This window comes from Xiphophorus hellerii, chromosome 24 (assembly GCF_003331165.1).
Source record: "Xiphophorus hellerii strain 12219 chromosome 24, Xiphophorus_hellerii-4.1, whole genome shotgun sequence".
NCBI lineage: Eukaryota > Metazoa > Chordata > Actinopteri > Cyprinodontiformes > Poeciliidae > Xiphophorus > Xiphophorus hellerii.
The window spans coordinates 5,643,309-5,663,492 of record NC_045695.1 but is presented as its reverse complement, the minus strand read 5'-3'; the positions used below and the strand labels follow the sequence as shown (position 1 = coordinate 5,663,492).

General features: G+C 45.5%; 1 protein-coding gene across 9 annotated transcripts in view; it reads right to left on the bottom strand.

Moving 5' to 3' along the window:
- spega (striated muscle enriched protein kinase a) overlaps positions 1–20,184 on the bottom strand; it is a 56,717-nt gene that overhangs the window by 12,247 nt on the left and 24,286 nt on the right. For 8 of the 9 annotated variants that reach the window (XM_032556072.1, XM_032556064.1, XM_032556069.1 and 5 more), the window contains 26 exons: positions 19,666–19,754; positions 19,385–19,560; positions 19,087–19,273; positions 15,576–15,649; positions 15,320–15,478; positions 14,979–15,168; positions 13,900–14,129; positions 13,701–13,820; positions 13,523–13,627; positions 13,099–13,305; positions 12,896–13,019; positions 11,971–12,143; positions 11,777–11,889; positions 11,532–11,700; positions 11,147–11,246; positions 9,388–9,588; positions 8,986–9,043; positions 8,823–8,900; positions 8,243–8,415; positions 8,127–8,153; positions 7,895–8,047; positions 6,866–6,908; positions 6,709–6,774; positions 3,796–6,376; positions 3,535–3,705; positions 1,690–1,812 (listed from right to left, as the gene is read on the bottom strand). In XM_032556072.1, the coding sequence (XP_032411963.1) occupies positions 1,690–1,812; positions 3,535–3,705; positions 3,796–6,376; positions 6,709–6,774; positions 6,866–6,908; positions 7,895–8,047; positions 8,127–8,153; positions 8,243–8,415; positions 8,823–8,900; positions 8,986–9,043; positions 9,388–9,588; positions 11,147–11,246; positions 11,532–11,700; positions 11,777–11,889; positions 11,971–12,143; positions 12,896–13,019; positions 13,099–13,305; positions 13,523–13,627; positions 13,701–13,820; positions 13,900–14,129; positions 14,979–15,168; positions 15,320–15,478; positions 15,576–15,649; positions 19,087–19,273; positions 19,385–19,560; positions 19,666–19,754 (5,890 nt within the window). The remainder of the gene's footprint in view (positions 1–1,689; positions 1,813–3,534; positions 3,706–3,795; positions 6,377–6,708; positions 6,775–6,865; positions 6,909–7,894; positions 8,048–8,126; positions 8,154–8,242; positions 8,416–8,822; positions 8,901–8,985; positions 9,044–9,387; positions 9,589–11,146; positions 11,247–11,531; positions 11,701–11,776; positions 11,890–11,970; positions 12,144–12,895; positions 13,020–13,098; positions 13,306–13,522; positions 13,628–13,700; positions 13,821–13,899; positions 14,130–14,978; positions 15,169–15,319; positions 15,479–15,575; positions 15,650–19,086; positions 19,274–19,384; positions 19,561–19,665; positions 19,755–20,184) is intronic. The other variant, XM_032556065.1, reaches the window with a different exon arrangement.

The window sequence follows — 20,184 nt, the reverse complement described above, 5'->3', positions numbered from 1 at the left end:
AAAATAATCTGCGTGCAACGGCTGAAGAGTTCTGTCCCTCTGAAAGAGAAACAACTGTCAGTAAAAGAAATGCTGCTGAAACTGGAGAAAGATCTGAAATGTGTGAAAGAGACCTGGATCAGATGGAGATGGATGAGACCAGAGTGGAAAATGATATACGGAGATCAGAGAGAAGAGGGAGACCAACAGAAAGACTAACATATGAGACACTTGGCCAGCCATCATATAGCTGTTGGAGTGCAGGTGTTAGTCCATTGCTGTTCAACCAACCCTTCCCAATGACTCCTGGTCTACTGCCATTCCCCTATATTCCATATTCACATCCACATGTGTATCAGCAGTACACTCCCATACAGTGAGACATCACACAAGAAATTGTTAATGTCAGGAGACATTTTTTTTAAGTGAGGGAGAGTGTAGAGGGGTGGAAAACCAAGTTATTAGTGAATAAAAACCAAGAAGTAGAAAAATAGGCACCCCAACATTATTTTTCATTTTGTATTTTTAAGTTTTGTAATAAGTTAGATAGTTTTGTTTAATTTCGTCCGTGCAATTCCGCGCGCGGCCGCTAGGGACGCTGTCGCGTTGGTGGTATAGAAAGCACTGAGCACACAAGAAGAATAAATCTTCCTGTTATGCTGGCAAAAGCTTAACGTGTGTGCCTCATCTTTTCTATACCACAGGTTGGTAAAATGTATTTTTATACATATATATTGATGACCGTCGGGAGTTAAAGAGCTCATTGAATCGGTTGTTGACTAATGAGTCATTTTGTCCGGTTTGCATTGAGTATTGGGTGGAAAACGGGACACAGTTCTGGAGGTTGGGGTATGCTAATGCTAGCGGACTTTGGTTTCTACGTGTTGGGCTAGCTGGGAGGCGGCCAAAGTGCTACCGATGTCCTGTTGAGCTGGTTTGGTGCATTTTGTTTCTTTTCAGTTTTGTGTCTATTTATCTGGCGGATAACTGTTGTGGGATGGGATGCTTGGACATTGGAGTGTGTTTTGCCTGTGCGGAGTGGGTCGTGGGGGCTATTGAAGTGTCGAGGAGCAGATTCATGCACTTTTATTTGAATTGTTGAAAAACGAATATTTGAACATATGTTCATTGCAGAAGAAGAATAAATCTTCCTGTTATGCTGGCAAAAGCTTAACGTGTGTGCCTCATCTTTTCTATACCACAGCACCACACGTTGAGGGAAGACCATCACATGCATTACCCTCAGCCCTCCAAGGTTGCGGGGTAACATACACAAGGATGATGGTAGGAGGTCAAAAAGAAGAAAAGAACATGAAGATAAAGAGACATTAGGAAGGAAACATGCCACTTGAAATATTTTAAAAATTAGAGGCTGAAACATTCCAGACTCTTCCATTCTGCCTAGCAACCATGAAGTATCTGTTTCTGTAACCAGCGCACTCCAGCGCTGATGCAAAGTGAAGACAGAAAGCTCTGCTAAAACCATTATCCACTTGGAAGCTGACTCATTGGATCTCATTAAGACACTCTTTATGGATCGGCGAGCTCATTTCCCAACAGAATGCTTCATATTCAGAGCCTGTCAAAAACCACCAGCTCTGGGCCTGAAGTGATTCACTGTTGCTCCCTCTTTATGTTACTGACAGTGGCACACAAATAAAACAGGGATTTCATCCCAGACGCTGCGAGGATGTGTTCCGACTCGCTCACCTTCACTTCTCCGTTCCAGAGAGTAGCTGCAGGGAGATTTTGTGTCCGACGGCTTCCACAGCACCAGAGCCGTGTTGTTGTAAGTCTGAGCCACTTCAGGGGTTCCGGGTCGCTTTGGAACAGCTTGAGTGAAGAATGGGAGAAGTGATGGAGGGGGAAGAAACCCGACAAATCAGGCAAGTATTTATCAAAAATGGCAATGAGCATTTCTTCATTTTTAGCAGCTTTTATGCTAGAGTGTTAAAAACATCCAATATTGGGGTGCTGTGGTGGAGCGGGGGCAAAGCACTTACGGAGGTGATCACAGGTTTGATTCTCGGCCTGGCGACATTTGCCGCATGTCTTCCCCCTCTATCACTACCCTTTTTTCCTGTTGAACTACTTTCAAATAAAGGCCACTAGAGCCAACAAAACCTACAAACAAAGTCAAACAAGCAAAGTCCAATAGCGCCTTTTTCTGCAATTTCTAAATGAAACCTATTTTCTTTCTCCTGGCACACACTTAGTGAAAGCAGTCAACATTTAAGACAAGCAGTTTTACACCAATTACACTGATGAGTCATCAAAGGACAGACTATTCAGAGATAAGCCTTATAAATATAAGTCTACAGTTCAAAAGTACCGCAGTAATTACTATATTTCAGGAGCTAACGAGTTCTTTAACCTCGGCTGATGCCAATTTTATTTGTAGGGCACCATTTATGCATAAAGTTCTTAACAGGAACATAAAAAAGATGAAGGATATTTAAGAATCACTATAAGGCAATCAATACTTGTGAGTCAAATATATATTTCAGAGTTGTTGGGAGGCAATAAAGAATGTAGCTAATCAGAGAGCTGCTTGTTTAGAGTTTTCAGAACTAGGTGGAGGCAGCAATTAGTTTCTTCAGCTCTGGAACAGAGAAACTAAAGAAGAATCAGAATGCCATGCACATTAGAGTACCAATGCTGGTCAGAACAGGAACAGAAGTTAAACCACCTAGTGTAATATATGTTATCGAAATCATTAAGATGTTTTGTCTTTGCGAACCTCCACCAAGAGGAGCTCTTGCTTATCTGCCATGTTTTTCCACACAGTTATAAAATTTCAGAGGTGTGCATGAACGCCATGAGGAGAGGTATGGTTGCTGAAATGATGGAATTTTATCCTCCGCCACTGAGTAAATCAAGCTTTACTTGTTGTTGTCCTCTTCTTCTGCGGACATATTAATTATCTTATTTGCTTTACCCAGCACCAGTTAGAAAAATCTGTGGAAAAAAACTTTATATAGCAGCCCAATTCCCCATCCTTAAGTGGTTTTGTAGGATCAAAAAAGAAAAAAAGGTTATGATTACCATTAACTTATGGTAATCAGGCCAATAATAAATGAATAACAGTGTATTTTGATCAGATTGATTATTTTCCAATCTTAAAATGCTACCATTATGTTTTAGTCTAATTTCCATGGTTTATTGTGTTGATATGAGTCACAGAAGATAATTTCAATCATCATCAATACAACAGCCAAAAAAGATTTGTTCTCATTAGGTGCTAAATATTGTAAAAGTAAAACTCCATTAGGTTAATCTTCCGTACAGCTAATCTGCTGCCGTTAATATTCTTGTCAGCTGTTAGCTTTCATACCAATCTCGGCGCAATTAAAATTCAATAATGCAAAATGTGTCATTAGGAAAATGACTGCATGTCTTTGAAATGTAAATGAGAGGGTTGCTCCTCTGTGAGGAAAGCTCAGCATGTTGTAATTTGCAAACCTGTGCATGCATTTTAGCATTTCCAAATCCCCAATCTAGTAGCGTATCCACACAACGCATTTCACTAGCTTTGGGGAAACAGAAACCACTTACAAGCTATAGAAAGCGTGCAGGAGGTGGTGACAGTAGCGATTGGGTTGGTAGCGACGCATTCGTACACCCCAGCGTCTCTGTGGCTGCACTTCTGAATGGTCAGAAGCTGCCTGCCGTCTGGGTGGTTCAGCAGCTTGATCCGGTTGTCTGTCACCTCTAACAGTTTCCGATCTGGAACGTGGGAAAACGGGAAAGAAATCAGTCTCACTGTTTGAATGGATTCCAGTTGTACAGATCGGTCTCTTCTGGAGTTAAGGTTACCCTTCATCCAGGTAATCTGTGGGGGTGGACTGCCAGCCGGAAGGCAACTCAGAGTCACAGCTTCCCACTCTAATAGGACATGGTCCTTCAGTTTGATGTGGAACACCGGAGCAAAATCAGAAGCAGAGCGGATGAACTGCTGGCTTTTTGTCAGACCTTCCTCTTTGGGTGCAGTTGAGGGTAAGTCAGATTGGGAGGGAGTTTTGTCTCTCCTGGTCCTGGTTAAGCCCCACCGGTCCCACCGCGACCGTCTGTCACCCTCCAAGGCTTTATCAGAAGTGATGCTGGAGTTGGACTCAATGGATTCCTTCGATGCAGCAGCACCGGTTTGTTTTGCCAGCTGATTTTCAGGGATACCCATTCCTTTGAGTCCACGACCTTCAGAGTGGGAATGACGGTGCCGAGCAAACAGAGGTGTGTTCCTACCCTCTCCGTCTACTTTCCTTTCTTCTGACTGACTGCGGATTTTTGAGGATATTCCCGCCACTTTGTTCTCAAACTTGTGACGCATTGTAAGAACAGGGGATTCTGAGACCTTGTTGAGATCCCTTTGCTCAAGGTCTTTCTGACTACCTCCAGCCTCTTTAGCCTTTCTCTCTTCTGATTGGCTCCTAAATTTTGCAGAGATTCCCGCCACTTTGGACTCAAACTTTCGTCTCATGGCAGAAACCGAGGACTCCTCAGCTTTCCCGGATTGTCGCTCTTCAGACTGCTTCCTTGCTCCAGAAGCATCCAGATCCTTTGTGTCCAGAGACTTACTGCGACCAACAGCCCATAAAACCCTCTTACTTACAGCAGTTTCTTGTACATTTGGTTGCTTTTCCTCCTTTTTCTCAGTAGATGTCGACCTCTTTCCTTTCAATGAAAACCTCCCGATCAGACCAAGGCCTGTTTCCTGATCTACCTCTCTTAAGTCTTGGACAGATTTTGATTTCTCTGGAATTCCCTTGGATGCTATTTCAAGTGGCGCCCCTCTCGGTCCTGGCCTGTAAATGTCCTCACCCCCTTCAACAGTCTTTCGGCTCAACACCGGGGATTTCTCCTCAGACTTGTTTCTGGTCAGTTTGCGGAGGCCACGGGTTAAGGATGACTCACGCTTCTTAAACTTGGACTCAAAGACTTCCACTGAATCAATGTTTTTAATGTCTGTTCTGAGAACGGGTTGGCGAGGGATGATGGTAAGATCGGGGCTTGAAGACGAGGAAGGAGAACCAGCAGGTCTGTCTTCTGTTGCTACTTTGGCAAATACAGCTGGATGCTCAGGTAAGGAAGATGTATCTGAGTCATTTGGTTTGTGTGCAGCAGCAAGGGATTTTGATTGGCCCTTGGTTGATTTTTGAGATAGTGTGGAAACTCTAAGCTTTTCATTCATGCTGTTTTCGTTCTCTTTCTCTTCTATAACAATTTTAGGAGTAATAATAGATGTTTCAGAATCAGCTTTGGTCCTTTTCTCTGTTGCTTCATCTATATCTGAACCTTTCACATTGCAATTGTTTTGCTCTTGGTCCATTTTTTCTGTTGCTGGGAGAGCAAAGGAAGCTTTTTCTTTGGGTGAGGTTGATTCAGACTCCAGTGCTGCTTGTTCAGTCAGCGCAGACATTGAAATTGCCTCCTGCAGTTTCTTCCCTTCTGTCTGAGCAGTGGAAGCAGATGGAATCTCTAAGGGGGCTCCAAACCTACGGTGCAGGGACATGGGCTCTGAATCCCCCTGTGAGAAGGAAACACTTTTACAAAAAACTTTGGTCTTTGGTGTGTCTTCTCCTGAGCTTTCAGAAGATGCTGCTTTGGTAAGTGTTGAGGGTCCTGCTCTGGATCTTCTCAAACTTCTCTCAAGAGACCCCGTCTGCCTTTCCTCATCTATGCCAAGGGTTTCAAACAGCGGCCCCCGTAGGCCACTCATTTTTTTATCAACACTTCCTCCCCTGAGCAGCCGTTGCCTCATTAGCTCTAGTTTTAAGGTATAATCCTCCTGACTTAACTTTGTAGCCCCTGGGCTTGGGCTGCGATTGGGCAGTTCCATAGAAACAGCCTTTTTTAGGCTCTTCGTACCTGCCTCTGAGTCTTCATTTGCATTTCCTTCCTCTGGATCTATGTGGAGAAGCAGAGCTGAATCAGCAGAGCTGCCTCTCCTCATGGTAGCCCTCCTGGCTCTTGTCTGTCCTTCATTAGACTCTATGCCTGATCCTTTCTTCAGGTCTTCTCGTTTAGCCTTTTCTGTTCTCTCCTCATTTTGAGTTTCCACTTCATCTGTAATATTTTTATTCCCCTTTGCCGCAGAACCATCTACATCCATATTTTCCTTTGTCCTTGTACTATTAACGTAGACAGTCGGCCATCTGACATCCTCGTCCCCTGGGATCTCATTAAGCGAGACCCTGGATCCAGAGAAAACCATGGACAGGGGCATCGGAATAAACGGAAGCTCGTCCACATCTGCGTCTGAATCGGACGAGGAAGAAGGAGGTGGGGAGCCTTCCTTCAAATGACGAGCAACAGCGATTGAAACATGGCTGGAGGAGTCGTTGAGGAGCTCTGGGATGGACCTTAATGCCATTTTGGATTTATAGCTGATAAGGGAACGCTGGAAATAATCAACACAAAACATCTGGAATCATTACATCTGGTGTGTAAACAACAAGAAATCTATGTTTGGTCTTTGTTGTAGCAATGCTTCGTGGAAATAAATCTCATATACTACCGGACAGTTTATATCCCTTCAAATTTGTAAGAACAATGCATTTGTGGATGAAACAGACAACTTAGTGGAGACACTGAAGTATTCATGGCTTTGTTGTGATTATTCTAGTAACTTCAATGAAGAGAAACGTTTCATTTTAATGTCGATTCCACCTTGGAATTTCTTTATGTTCACATTATTGATTTACAAATGTAACAATCTGACATTCGTCTTACCTGCCAGCGCCTTCTAGCAATAACCTGCTTTAGCATAGCCATGCTGATGCTCTTATTTGTAGGTGACTGCAAGGCAAACAGGGGGATTGTAACTGACTTTCAGGAAAGATATAAATAAATCTTAGAAAAGGAATTATTTTTAAAAATAATGGCTCACCTTGAACCATGGATGACGAAGGCACTCTATGGCATTTGGTCTCCTGAGGGAGGGATGATAAAGACAAAGATGATTTATACTGTGGTGCAATAAAAAATGGGCATGGTTTTAGGTTTCAAAAAAGATCTGAAAAGTGTGGCATGCACACCTGCAGACCACCAGAGTCAACAGACTGTATCTTTTGGGACATACCTCTACAAACTGAGTGCCCAGCCGTTGTAAAATGGATACAACACATTAAGATTTTGGTGAACAAGTATGTCCACAAATTCTCAAATTGATTCTGGCTTGGACTTTGACTTGGCCATTGCACTAGTTCAATCCAATCTATGTAGCACCAACAGTTGGACTCTTTTTACTTGCTGACTTTTGAAGGCTATTGTTGGTACTGGATTTCATTTAGGAGTATTCAAATAAAGGGGGATGAATATAAATGAACACCACACTTTTAATATAAAATTATTAAAACCATGTATTATTTTGCATACAAATCAGAGGTATATGTATATGGAGGACCCTTGATATTTGTGGGGGTTATCAGCAACAGCCCCCTCGAATAGCTAAAGTTTCACAAACAGTTCAAAGCCCCGCCTCTAAAGACGCTTCTAACTGCCTATTTTAATAGTTCAAACACTAAATATACCTTAAGATATTGTGGAAACAATCTCAGCACTACCACAGAATAAAAGCTAATATCTTCTCTGATTTGCTCTTGGAGGTACAGCCAGTCAGTGCAGAAGAAAATGACTGGCACTCCTGGATTGGTTGTTTTGCAAACACCAGCCAATAGCATGTCAGATAACATTATCTTTTGAATATATTAGATATGGTCTACAAAAAAATCCAGGCGAAATTTCCACGAATGACTTGGAGTTACCTTCCACCAAAAAAATCTGCGATTAATATACTGTGAATAAACAGGGGTCCACTGTACCGGTATAATACAGTCTATTATACAAGGTATGCCTTTAAGGCATAGTAAAGGCTCAAATTCTATGATGGCTCTGATTACAGCTACAAGATGCTCACAGCCTGTCCACCACCAGAAGCTTGATGACGAATCCTTTGGCCTCTTTGCAGAGCTCTGAAAACATGCCCTCCTCGAACGCCACGTTGTAGTTCCTGATGTTCAGCGCGGTGGCTCTGTCATTCTCACCGGCAAACGGAGACACCCCAGTCAGACTAAAATCAGAAGACGTTTGGGATCTTTTATTCTGAATTTGTCATATTTCAGGACTAAACTGGAAGCTCCAGAACATACCAGAGATAAGTGATGACTCCGACAGGCCTGTGGAGAACAGGAAGCAGATTACAACATGCGAATCATGCTAACAGAGTGAGGAGTGATTTATCTAGATTCGGAGACAGCTGGCTTACCATATGTCTGTGGCCATGGAAACAGGAGTTTGGTTAATGATCTCTGGAGCAACGTACTCCGGTGTGCCGTATTTGCAGTAATAGTCCTCTGAAGTGTCCAATTTGATGGCATTCCCAAAGTCACATATGCGGATGAGGTCACTACCTGGACTGGCCATTAAAATATTTTCAGGCTAAAGAGGATTTAAATGCAGACATAGTATTATTAGGTAGTGCTAACTTATATATGTGTACATTGTTTGTTGCTGTGGTTTCTTGGTTTTGTTTTCTCTCTTTCTACAGGCGTACAGGCAGACTTCTAAGGTGTTGACTTGTCTTCTCTCTACGCCCTCTACGCTTTTCTTATTCTTTCCTTTTAAGCCTTTCCCCACATTTATACATTTATTTTCTCCTTTTTTTCCCATTTCAACCCCCCCCCAAGGAATATCTAATAAAGTTTTACATGCGTATCAATGATGAAAGCTGTAATGCTGCACTTCTGAAAGTAAATCTGTTGGACCTCACCTTGACCCTCAGACAATAGTACAACACTTCTGATGTACCTCTAACTCAATAAATAGCCTTTGGGATGCAATGATACCTTCACATCAAGGTGAGCTATATTTTTGTGGTGAAGATATCCAAGCCCCTCCAAAATCTGTTGGACACAGCTGCGAATCTGCAGGTTGGAAGATAAAAACGGATCATCTGTAAAGTCGTGTTACATAATATCCCTGCAGTGCATCAAGCAGAGGAGCACCAACCAGCTTCTCCATGACGGTCGATTTCCTGGCCATCCTGTCCAACATTTCTTCGTGACATCTTCAAACAACAGTTGAGGGAAAACCTGAGCCGAGAGTCGAGTTTGCGAGAGATGAATTACAAATGAGCAACACTCCCACACATGCTATCTATTGCTAATTCCGCCCAGCAGCCATGAGTCAGAGAAGAGAAGCTGGGCTGCTTCATTCATGCCTCCAGGGAACTGCAGAGCGCATCAGAATCAATGGTTTCCAACCTTTACAGAATTATTTAAGCACTCTTTTATTTTGGAGGGAATCAAAAAAGATTCTGAAGCATCACTGTAGGTAAAATGGAAGATATCAATATGTTTTCTCCAAACGCAGCTCAACAGTAAGAGCTACAAAGTCGTAATTAAAGGATACAATTCTGTGATGAGCACCACTATGTTCTTCTTCTCAAAAGCGTCATGAAAGTAAAGGATGTGGTTGTTGTCCAGCTCAGAAAGCAGATCCATCTCCTTGAGGGCCAAAGCTTTCCTCTTTCCTCGGGCGGAGATGAATTTAGCCGCAAAATCCGCCTTTTCCGACTTCAGCGTCGCTCTCTTCACATAAGAGAAGGCCCCCCTGTTACAGAGGTGAAACAATTAGAGATGGACGATGGGCGGAGTCGCTCAGAGCTGGCACCTCTCTTACCCTCTTCTTTACAAGAAAAAAGCAATAACTTGGAAATTCATGGCTTGAAAACTATAGGAGCTTTTTAACTACTAATTGCTGTCAGAGCAGTTCTGCTGTATACGTTAGCAAGCTAAGATGCTACAGCTGCAGTGTGAAAAGCAGCAGAGTGCAGGCTAGCCCATAAAAACTGATAATAGATTCAGTTGGTATTTGTTCCATATTTTGCCTCAGTTTCCCAACACTGTTTACACTTCTTAAACTTCTCTCAAGACGACATATTGGTTGAACCGATACTAACTTGACATTTTCTTACTATTTGTGACTGAAGTAGAATTTAATGTTCAGTTTTTCTTATTAAAAAAACTACTTTTTCTTTTACCTGTAAACACTGTCAACCTCCACATGTTCCTTTGCTTTCTCTACGTTTGTCGTTTCAAATGTTTCAAAGTAAAAAAAATCATTAAATATAACTGACAATGTTATTTTTACTAATAAGAAATAAATACATAATTTTAACAGCAGCTAAATATTGTTTAAAAAGACAATTAAATAACGTATTAATTTTATAGCAATAGACTGCTACAAAATACAACTTCTCACCTGGAGGAGGAACCCCTTGCGGAGAACCGACCAATCAAAGGCTGTCGTAAGCAGAACAGCTGATTACATCACATCCTGAAAGCAATGAGGTCAATCCTAGTTGTTCCTACGTGATTTCTTGATTTTGGCAGCAATTAGGATTTAGAAAATACATAGAGGCAAAGAGAGAAGGCTTGCTGGATACGTGATGGTTGGTTGTAATTCTGGCCATATGGGCAGTTGCCCAGGGTGGCATTAGAAAGGGGGAATCAACAAATGCATCTTTTTTGCCAGTTGCATCTTGAAGATGATTTTTATTGATTTTTTCCCAGCTGTCCTTAGGGAGTTGGAGCTTACTGCTGAGAACTCGGAAGGCATTTTATGAACTTTGTTCTGGATTGTAACGCATTTCACCTTGCTATGATATTTCAACTGTTTTTGTCAACAGAATTTGCTCATTCTATCAATAGTTTTCCTCTTTTTCTACATATATTTGTAATTATTTGCTTCCTTTCAAGGAACATAAAGAATATCATGTTTTGCATTTTATTTGTTGTAAGAAATTCTCTGAATTTGTTGCCATTGCTCCCTTTTTTTGCTAGTCGAAAATCAGCTTTGGCCTGTTTCCCGTTTTCAAAGGCTTCACCAATCTCAGCAAACGGCCGTCTCCACCGAGACGAACCAAAACAAATCATCTGCCAGCTAATGCATTCACTCCACACAGGATGGTGAGTCATCTCCCTTTCTGTCTGCTGTTGTTAAGCAGGTTCAAACCCATCCCCTCTCCGACCATCATATGCAGCCCCCGCCCCCTTCAGGCCGACCCTGAGCGCTCACACAACCATTAATGTCAGTGCCCTCGCCATGTCTGAGGAGAGCTGTGCGCCTCCACACACACACGCGCACCCCCACGCACACGCACACACACCTCCCTATCTCCTTGTGAACATCATAATAATCCGTCAAACGCCTCATCTTCCTCAGAATGGTCCCCTCGTCCTCCACTGGCTCGGCTGCCGCTTTTCGCTCTGCATGAAGCACAGACACAGGCGTTTAATACAGTGTATGTGTGTGTGTGTCAGAGCAGTGACAGATGGTTTCATATTATAGCTGCAGAACACCTTGTGGTTTCTCCCATATGGAGCAGATTTACAGAGCAATTTCCAACAACAACTAGCTGACACGGGTAGAATCTGCTGCAGCACAAAGACAGGCTCTCATCTAAGCTGTAAGTCTCACACATACGCCGCTTCTCTGCGCTTCTAAATCATGCCGTTTGTTTTTCAAGCATGTTTCAACGTGGGACTTTGCACCTGTGTGAACCGTGAGCTCGGCCTTGCAGGACACGGAGCCAGCCACGTTCTTGGCGGTGCAGGTGTACACGCCTGAGTGTTCCTGCTTGGCGCTCAAGATGACCAGGGAGTATTCCGGGTCGTCATACACAAACGTGAAGTGGCTGCTCTCAGAGAGAAGGAGATCATCCTGCAGCAGAGCAACAAGGAAGATGAACTGGAGTTGGTGATGCCAAAATTTATTGACAGGTTTGGAAAAATATTACCTTAAACCACAGAATATCTGGATCTGGTTTCCCCTCCACCACCACAGCCAGACGTGACGTTCCCCCAACGTGCACATCCACGTCCTCCATGATAGATTCAAATTTAGGAAGAACTACGGAAGAAAACAAAGAGGTAAACAGCTGCAGTGCAGGATGCTTTCTGACTTCTTGTTTAAATGCTGGAGGTAGCTGACCCGCCATGGCCAGCTGCAGTGTGCAGAGGTCGCTGCCAAACTGGTTGCTAGCGGTGACCACCAGCTGGCCAATGTCAGAGGTCCTGACCCGCTGGATCCTCAGGGTGTGTTGATCGTCGTCTGGCATGCTCATTTCATACATTCCCAGTCTGTTAATCAATGCAATTCCCCTCCTGAAGGAAGCAGAGATGCTTTCTTAGCGCCTCTACTTTCTTCAGAGACGCCAAGAGATGCTAGCAAGGCTATTAGCTTGTTAGCACAAACTTTTCCCTCAGCGCTTTTGCTCATTTTTAAAGCGTTTAATGCACCAAACTTCTCTTGAATTTTTTCCATATACATTTTACAGCACTAACTTACTTGACTGTTTTGTATCCAGAAAATAAAGTTCAACATCTGCGTTGATTCTAGTTAAGACTGTAGTTAGAACATGTAAGTTATATCAAAATTAACCGAATCAAAAGTATAAAATTAATTCCAGGGCAGATATTCTTTGAACTGAATTTAGCTAAACAGATTGTTTGTGTTGCGATTTAGCATTAGCAGAGCTAGCTCTTAGGATTAGGGCTTTAGGATTAACGCAGCTAACATTTGAGTTAGCGGTACCCGCCACTGGTAGAAGTGATAATTTAAAAGAAAATTGATATGACTAGTTCACAATGTCAAAGAAGCAAAATGTCTTGTGACATGTTAAAGCTGGGGTATGTAACTTTTATTAAAAATAGACGTATTTAACATAAAACTGACAGTATAAAAATAAATGGAGAAACTACCTCTGATTCGCTAACAACTCCATCTAGCCATCCATTTTCTTTACACCCTTGTCCCTAGTGAGGTCGGGAGGGGTTGTCTAATAACTCAACTACATTAAATACATAACTTTTGATGTGACGTCATTAAAAGAAACACGTTTATGTTATTAACCAACCTTTTCCAGGTCACTACTGCATGTACGTGGTTCAGCGTGACAGTGACGTTAGCAGGTTGGTTCTCCACCACAAACACAATGTCGGGTTTGTCCAGAATAACTGGCGCCTTCCTCAAATATGGCCCTGGAGAAGGAGAGGGTTGAGCAACATGTTCTATTTCTCCTCAGAGCTGATTGGACAGCAGCAGGAGCAGATGTAGTACCTTTGTCCAGCAGCTGGACCAGATCAGTGGAGGGGGATGGTTTGCTCAGAGTCTTCCCGGTCGATGTCAGGACCCTGAAGGCGTAACGGACTCCCTTGGATAAGGAGGTGACAGTGTAATTTGTCTCCTTCAGGTTAGATGCCGCAACAGACCACTGGATGGATCCCAGAGGCTGCTGCTGGACCATGAACAGCAACGAGCTGGCATCTGCAAGTACACGTGCTGTTTATGTACGTCATCTGGGTGACAGCCAAAGACAGTGAGGTACTTAAGATCCAGATATAGACATCAAACACATGCAGGCTATAATTGGAAATCTGAACATAGCTTAAATTTAAACCTAAACCTGTGGTTGTAAAATATTAATAGGTGTTCCTTCTTTGGATAAAACGGTTCTCAGAACTATGCTGAGTAAAGAACTTACCCAGTGAAGGGTCGAGCCTCTTCGGTCGCTTCCAGCTGAGGGTTATGGTTTTCCCTGTGATGGCCTCAATAACCGGAGGACCATCCGGAGGGTCAGGAACAATATCTAATTGAATTAAACAAAACGTCAGAAAAAAATCCTGAAAACTTTTCAAGCAGAACTTCAGAACGCTCCCTACCCGTAACGTAGAGGTGAGCGTAGCAGGCCGACTTGCCCACTTTGTTGGATATAACCGCCTTATAGACGCCCCCGTGAGCGTGGCAGGCGCCCCGGATGACCAGACTGTGGACATCCCTGTCTGGAGAACACATGCAAATTTCTTCCTTACTTCCTTCATGGAGGCCTTTGATTGGTTTGTGATCTGGTTGCCTGCTTACGCTGAGTCATTTTGCGCTCCTCGCTGCTCTCAATGCGTTTGCCGTTGTGGTACCAGGCGATGGTTGGGTAGGGCAGGCCAGACACTTTGCATTTCAGCACGGCTTCCTTCCCTTCGACTACTTCCACATCTGCCAGAGGCTTGACAAAATCTGGCATGGTTCTTCTTTCCAACTCGTTTTCCAGGACCTCAGGCTCCTCAGGGATGGATGGCATCTTCTCTAACTTGGCCCTTGAGAAAGTTTGTAAATCACATGAATTCACTACTTTAGTCTAAAACAAAAAAGTCGACATAACAATGTAGCTATTCACGTAATAGCTACAATGTATATTTAGAGGATTTTATGTGAGGTACTTTCTGATTGTGAAGAGGAAGAGGAAACGATACATGAAACCACATTTCTCTGCGGTACTTCTGGATTTTATCTCTGCCCGATTCCCAAATTGAGAAACTTTACATTTTGCCCATTCCTCTCCGCAAAATAGTTCAAACTCAGTTGGATCGGATGGAGAGCGGCTTGCAACTGATTCTCAGGTGATGACTTTGACTATGCCATGCTAACCAAAAGTGCTAACCTTAAAGCACTAGTCATAAACATTAGCTTAGCTAATGCTAAAGCCATATAACAACATGGTATTTAGCATAAGCTAATGCTAAAGCTATAAAATCAAACATGTTGATATCCACCACATCCCAAAGCAATTCATATATGTAAATTTTTGCATGTAATATTGTATTAATTGTGCTGGCTGTTCATATAAATGTATTCTTCAAAAAATTTTAAAATAGCCAAGTAAATTAGCGTTTTAGAATTTATCCGGAAAATTTTTATGTAAGAATGCTAAATGCTATCAAAGTTAGCGAAAACGCTAATGTGCTAAACAAAAGAATTAGCTCCGCTATTAGTGGATTAGTGGAAGTGTATCCACTGCTGCTTCAATTGAAACCACCCAACTATTGCTCCTGCACCTGTACCCCATCTATTACAATTGCAAAATTCCAAAAAATGCATTGGAAACTGTGGAGTTCAATGGGTGTGTACAGTAGCGCAAGGCATTATATGGGAAAAACTTCTCTTACATGTGGGAGGAGATGGCAGCCCGTGATTCCTGCACATAAAGCTCTGCAGTGCATTCGGACTTTCCGTAAACGTTCTGAGCGACTGCGGTGTAGAAACCCTCCGTGTCGCTGCTAACGTGGGAGATGACAAGTGAGTGACGACCTCCTTCTTGAAGGATGCGAATGTTATCATTCTCTTCCACTCGTGTCTCTGACAGAAGTTAGCAGTGAAACAGAACATTTAAAAAGCATTTTCTTTGATGAGAAATTGGTGGGGGGGTTTTTTCTTTCTTTTTTTTTTTTTTGTTTAGTGTTCAGGATTTCGAAATTCCAACACACACAACCAATCTGAAGCTCCTTACCAAAATGCCTCCATGTGACTCGCGGGGCAGGTGATCCGCTCACCTTACAGTCAAAGCGTGCGCTGCGTCCTTCGATGACCTCCAGGATGTCCAGTTTGCGAGTGAACAGAGGTTCTCTGGATGGAGCGACTCTCAGGTTTGCGTTTGAGGTCAGCTCCTCTGGAGGCAAACGTTGTTTTGGTAAATGTGTGTTTTTTTTTCTTTTCTAAAGGTACTTCTTCAAGTTCCTCTCTCCTCATCAGCATTTGGGATTTACCTTTGGCAGTGCTCAGTTTGCAGGTGTATGTCCCACTGTCATCCTCGTGCACTGAATTCAGCATTAGGCGGCACCTAAAAATGCCCCGGGAGGAGGGCAGGGGTGTTGGACCAATTGCAAAATTCAAAAAGCAGAGACAAAAGCAGGGAGAACACCAACCTGGTCTTTTTTTCCCCCTGTTAGCATGGCTACAGGGTTAGCTGTGCTTTGAAAAGGCTACAAGATTGGTTTTGTTGACCCATGGACGTATTTAATCCTCCATAGTGATAACCTTATGAAGACTGTGTACGCAAATATATTCATCAATTTAATGGCACCATTCTGGCTCCAGTCACATAACCATCATCATCATTAGAAACGGCGTTAGAAATAACAGCAGGATCTTATCTGTGTTTAGATTGGGTTGTTGTGATTTGCTCCCTAAGTAATCAAAAATAACTTTTCTTCGTAAGAAACGCCTCAGTTTGCTTTTGATCAATCCACATTTTAAAAGCCTTTTCCTGACCTTGACCTAAAGAAAAAGCGGTTTCTAGTTCTCTGATGAGACTAATAACAGCTTATTGTCAGGATCTGTGTTTTTCCGTGTTTAGTTAGAGTTTTTTGTGTCCTTGAGTCTCTTCGTTGTCCTGTCCTCCCCTTGATTGTTCCCAGGTGTGTCTCGTTCTGTGATTACCCTCCCGTGTATTTAACTCCACCTGTGTTCCTTGTTCCTCGTCGGGTCCTTGTCAATGTTCGTCATCGTCAACGTCAATGTTAGCTTCTGTTCGTCGTCGGTGTGTCTCTGTGCGAGCTGCCGTGTACTGGACTTATTTATTATTAAAACACCATAATTCATCTTACCTGGGTCCGCTGCGTCTGCCTCACCACCAACACCTCATGACAGAAGGACCCGACCAGACCGATGGTGAGACAGCAGCTCATGGCCCAGCACGACCCGGAGGTATGGTTCCAGCAGCAGTTGGAGTTGGCTCAGCGGGATCTCTACAGGGACGTTGAGATCCTGCCATCTCCGCTGCTGCTGGAAGAGATGGGACTGGTGTCGGACTACACCCTGGCGATTAGCCAACGCCAGATCCTACCAGTCCCCACCCCAAAGCCCTCCGGATTCGGCCCCCGCCGTTACTCACGCCGGGGGAGACAGCGACGTGAGCCGCCGGTGAACCCGGCCCCTCGTCGCTTTCCGGAGCCGCCACCTCCACGGTCAGCCCGGAGACAGCGACGTGAGCCGCCGGTGGACCCGGCCCCTCGTCGCCTTCCGGAGCTGTCACCTCCGCAGCCGTTTCCAAGGCTTCGCTGCGGCTCGCCCCCGCGGCCGGTTCCAAGGCTTCGCTGCGGCTCGCCCCCGCGGCCGGTTCCAAGGCTTCGCTGCGGCTCGCCCCCGCGGCCGGTTCCAAGGCTTCGCTGCGGCTCGCCCCCGCGGCCGGTTCCAAGGCTTCGCTGCGGCTCGCCTCCGCGGCCGGTTCCAAGGCTTCGCTGCGGCTCGCCTCCGCGGCCGGTTCCAAGGCTTCGCTGCGGCTCGCCTCCGCGGCCGGTTCCAAGGCTTCGCTGCGGCTCGCCTCCGCGGCCGGTTCCAAGGCTTCGCTGCGGCGCACCCGAGGCCGAGTCAGCCGGCGTTCCAGCCGGCGCACCCGAGGCCGAGTCAGCCGGCGTTCCAGCCGGCGCACCCGAGGCCGAGTCAGCCGGCGTTCCAGCCGGCGTTCCTTCCGAGACTCCCAGTGTTCCTTCCGAGACTCTCAGTGTTCCTTCCGAGACCCAGACCCCCAGCGCTCCGACTCAGACTCCCTGTGTTCCTCCAGAGACTCCCAGTGTTCCTTCCGAGACCCAGACCCCCAGCGTTCCTTCCGAGACTCCCTGCGTTCCTCCAGAGACTCCCTGCGTTCCGACTTTGACTCCCTGCGTTCCGACCCTGACCTTCTGCGTTCCTTCAGAGACTCCCTGCGTTCCACCCGAGACCGAGACTCCCTGCGTTCCACCCGAGACCGAGACCCCCAGCGTTCCGACCGAGACCCCCTGTGCTCCACCAGAGACCCTGCCTCGGGGGGCTCGTCGTCGCCGTCTGTGGGCGGTCCCCGGGACTCATCGCCACCTCCAGCGCCGCGGACGGCCGCCGGACCGCCTCCGTGGTTCCCGCCTCCAGCGCCGCGGACGGCCGCCGGACCGCCTCCGTGGTTCCCGCCTCCAGCGCCGCGGACGGCCGCCGGACCGCCTCCGTGGTTCCCGCCTCCAGCGCCGCGGACGGCCGCCGGACCGCCTCCGTGGTTCCCGCCTCCAGCGCCGCGGACGGCCGCCGGACTACCTCCGTGGTTCCCGCCTCCGGGGTTCCCGTCTCCGTGGTTCCCGCCTCCAGCGCCGCGGACGGCCGCCGGACCGCCTCCGTGGTTCCCGCCTCCAGCGCCGCGGACGGCCGCCGGACCGCCTCCGTGGTTCCCGCCGCCGCGGACGGCCGCCGGACCGCCTCCGTGGTTCCCGCCGCCGCGGACGACCACCGGACCACCTCCGTGGTTCCTGCCTCCTTTGTCTCCGCCCACCCTGTGGGTAGTTTTTTGTTTGTTTATGGACTCTTGGCCCTTCTTGTGTTTCCGCCCACGATGGTGGGTAGTTTTTTGTTTTTCTGGACTCTGGCCCCCCGTCCAGCGCCCCTCCGCCCACCCTTGTTGTGTTTTTGTTTTTTCTGGACTCTGGCCCCCCATCCGGCGCCCCTCCGCCCACCCTTGTTGTGGTTTTTTTTTTGGGCGTCTGGTAGCCGCCCTTGAGGGGGGGGTACTGTCAGGATCTGTGTTTTTCCGTGTTTAGTTAGAGTTTTTTGTGTCCTTGAGTCTCTTCGTTGTCCTGTCCTCCCCTTGATTGTTCCCAGGTGTGTCTCGTTCTGTGATTACCCTCCCGTGTATTTAACTCCACCTGTGTTCCTTGTTCCTCGTCGGGTCCTTGTCAATGTTCGTCATCGTCAACGTCAATGTTAGCTTCTGTTCGTCGTCGGTGTGTCTCTGTGCGAGCTGCCGTGTACTGGACTTATTTATTATTAAAACACCATAATTCATCTTACCTGGGTCCGCTGCGTCTGCCTCACCACCAACACCTCATGACACTTATAGCTCTGTTGATCCATGAATTCTTTCAATTTCCCATATTTATAACGTTATAAGGTTTTTTATTTCAAAATGTTTATTTTAGGGACAAATTAATGACCCAGTTCTCACTGCCGGTCCAACGCTATCAGAGCTATTAAAACAACACGAGACTATAATGTGAGTTTTGACCATTTTACTTCCCCAAGTTCCATTTCAATCTATTTTTAGTGGAAGGCTATGCAGCAACATTTAAAACCATTTCCTGATCAGCACACTTTGAAAGTGTCTTAAATAAACTGAATAAGATTGAGCTTTAAAAGATATTAGACATAAATAAACAGGTTTAAGCTCATCAGAGCACAGAAACAGCAGAGTCTGTTCTATGCTACTTTATTTCTAGTGTTTAACAAACATACAAAAGTCTCCACCAAATCCAAACTCACCTCTTTCCATCAAAATGCATCTTGCAGTTGAGCAGCGCTGGCTGGATGAGCTTTCCATCAGACAGCCAGTCAACCTCCACATCTGGTGGCCCAGTGATGTGGCACTCAAAGATGGCCGAATCCCCAGCCTTGACTGCTACGTCTTCAGCGGCTCTGGTGATTCTGAGCTCTATCGGAGCTGCTGCTGCTGCTCGTTCAAAAACAAACAAACAAACAAACAAACAAAAAAAAACAGGTAGCAGTAGGAAGAAAACATCCACACAACCTAATCCTGATCAAAAAGTGCTTTATTACTCACCTTTGACTTCTACTCTGCACTCCACCTGCTTGGTTCCACGCTCACTGTGGAGCTTACAAACATACAGTCCTGCGTCTGACCTGTGAGCGGCGCTGATTCTCATTTCACAGGTGCCGTCTGCCATCTCTTGCACAGCAAAGCGGCCCCCTGCCTTCACCGCCGCTCTGTCCTTCAGCCTGGGTCAACGTAAGGCAGTTCTCACAATCATTTATGTGGCGGTGTTTTGAGGAGTGTGCATATGTGGCCTTGTTTGGACCGAAGAAATCAAGCAGAGGTCTCACCATGACACCGTGGGTTTGGGATGCCCTCGGATTTTTGCTGCTATAACAACCTCTTGACCCTCGATCACTGCCTGGTCACAAGGGGACACCTTTAAATGATCAAACCATGGTTAACTGAACGGCTGCTCAGAACCACTCCATCCCAGAATTGAAGGATACAAATACAAAAGAACGCAGTTGGCAACACTGGGGAGCAGCGAGGATAAGCAGGTATAGATAATGATGCATGGTTATATGCACCATCAGATGAACCACAAGTCATTTCTCACTCTAACCCTACACACTATTTTGGTTGTGTTTACCCAGAATGCCCTCCGCTATACTTCACTTCCTGCTTTTCGAGAGGTCTCCGCTCATGCATTTAACCCACGTCAAATTTTACTTCAGCTGAACAGAGATCAGAGTTGGGTTGCGCATTCACACCTCCCCAAATGAATCAGACTTTTCATTCGATTGAATCAGACTTTCTAGGCAAACAAACTGGAGTTGCATTAAACAGGACTAAACAGGACTTTTTAA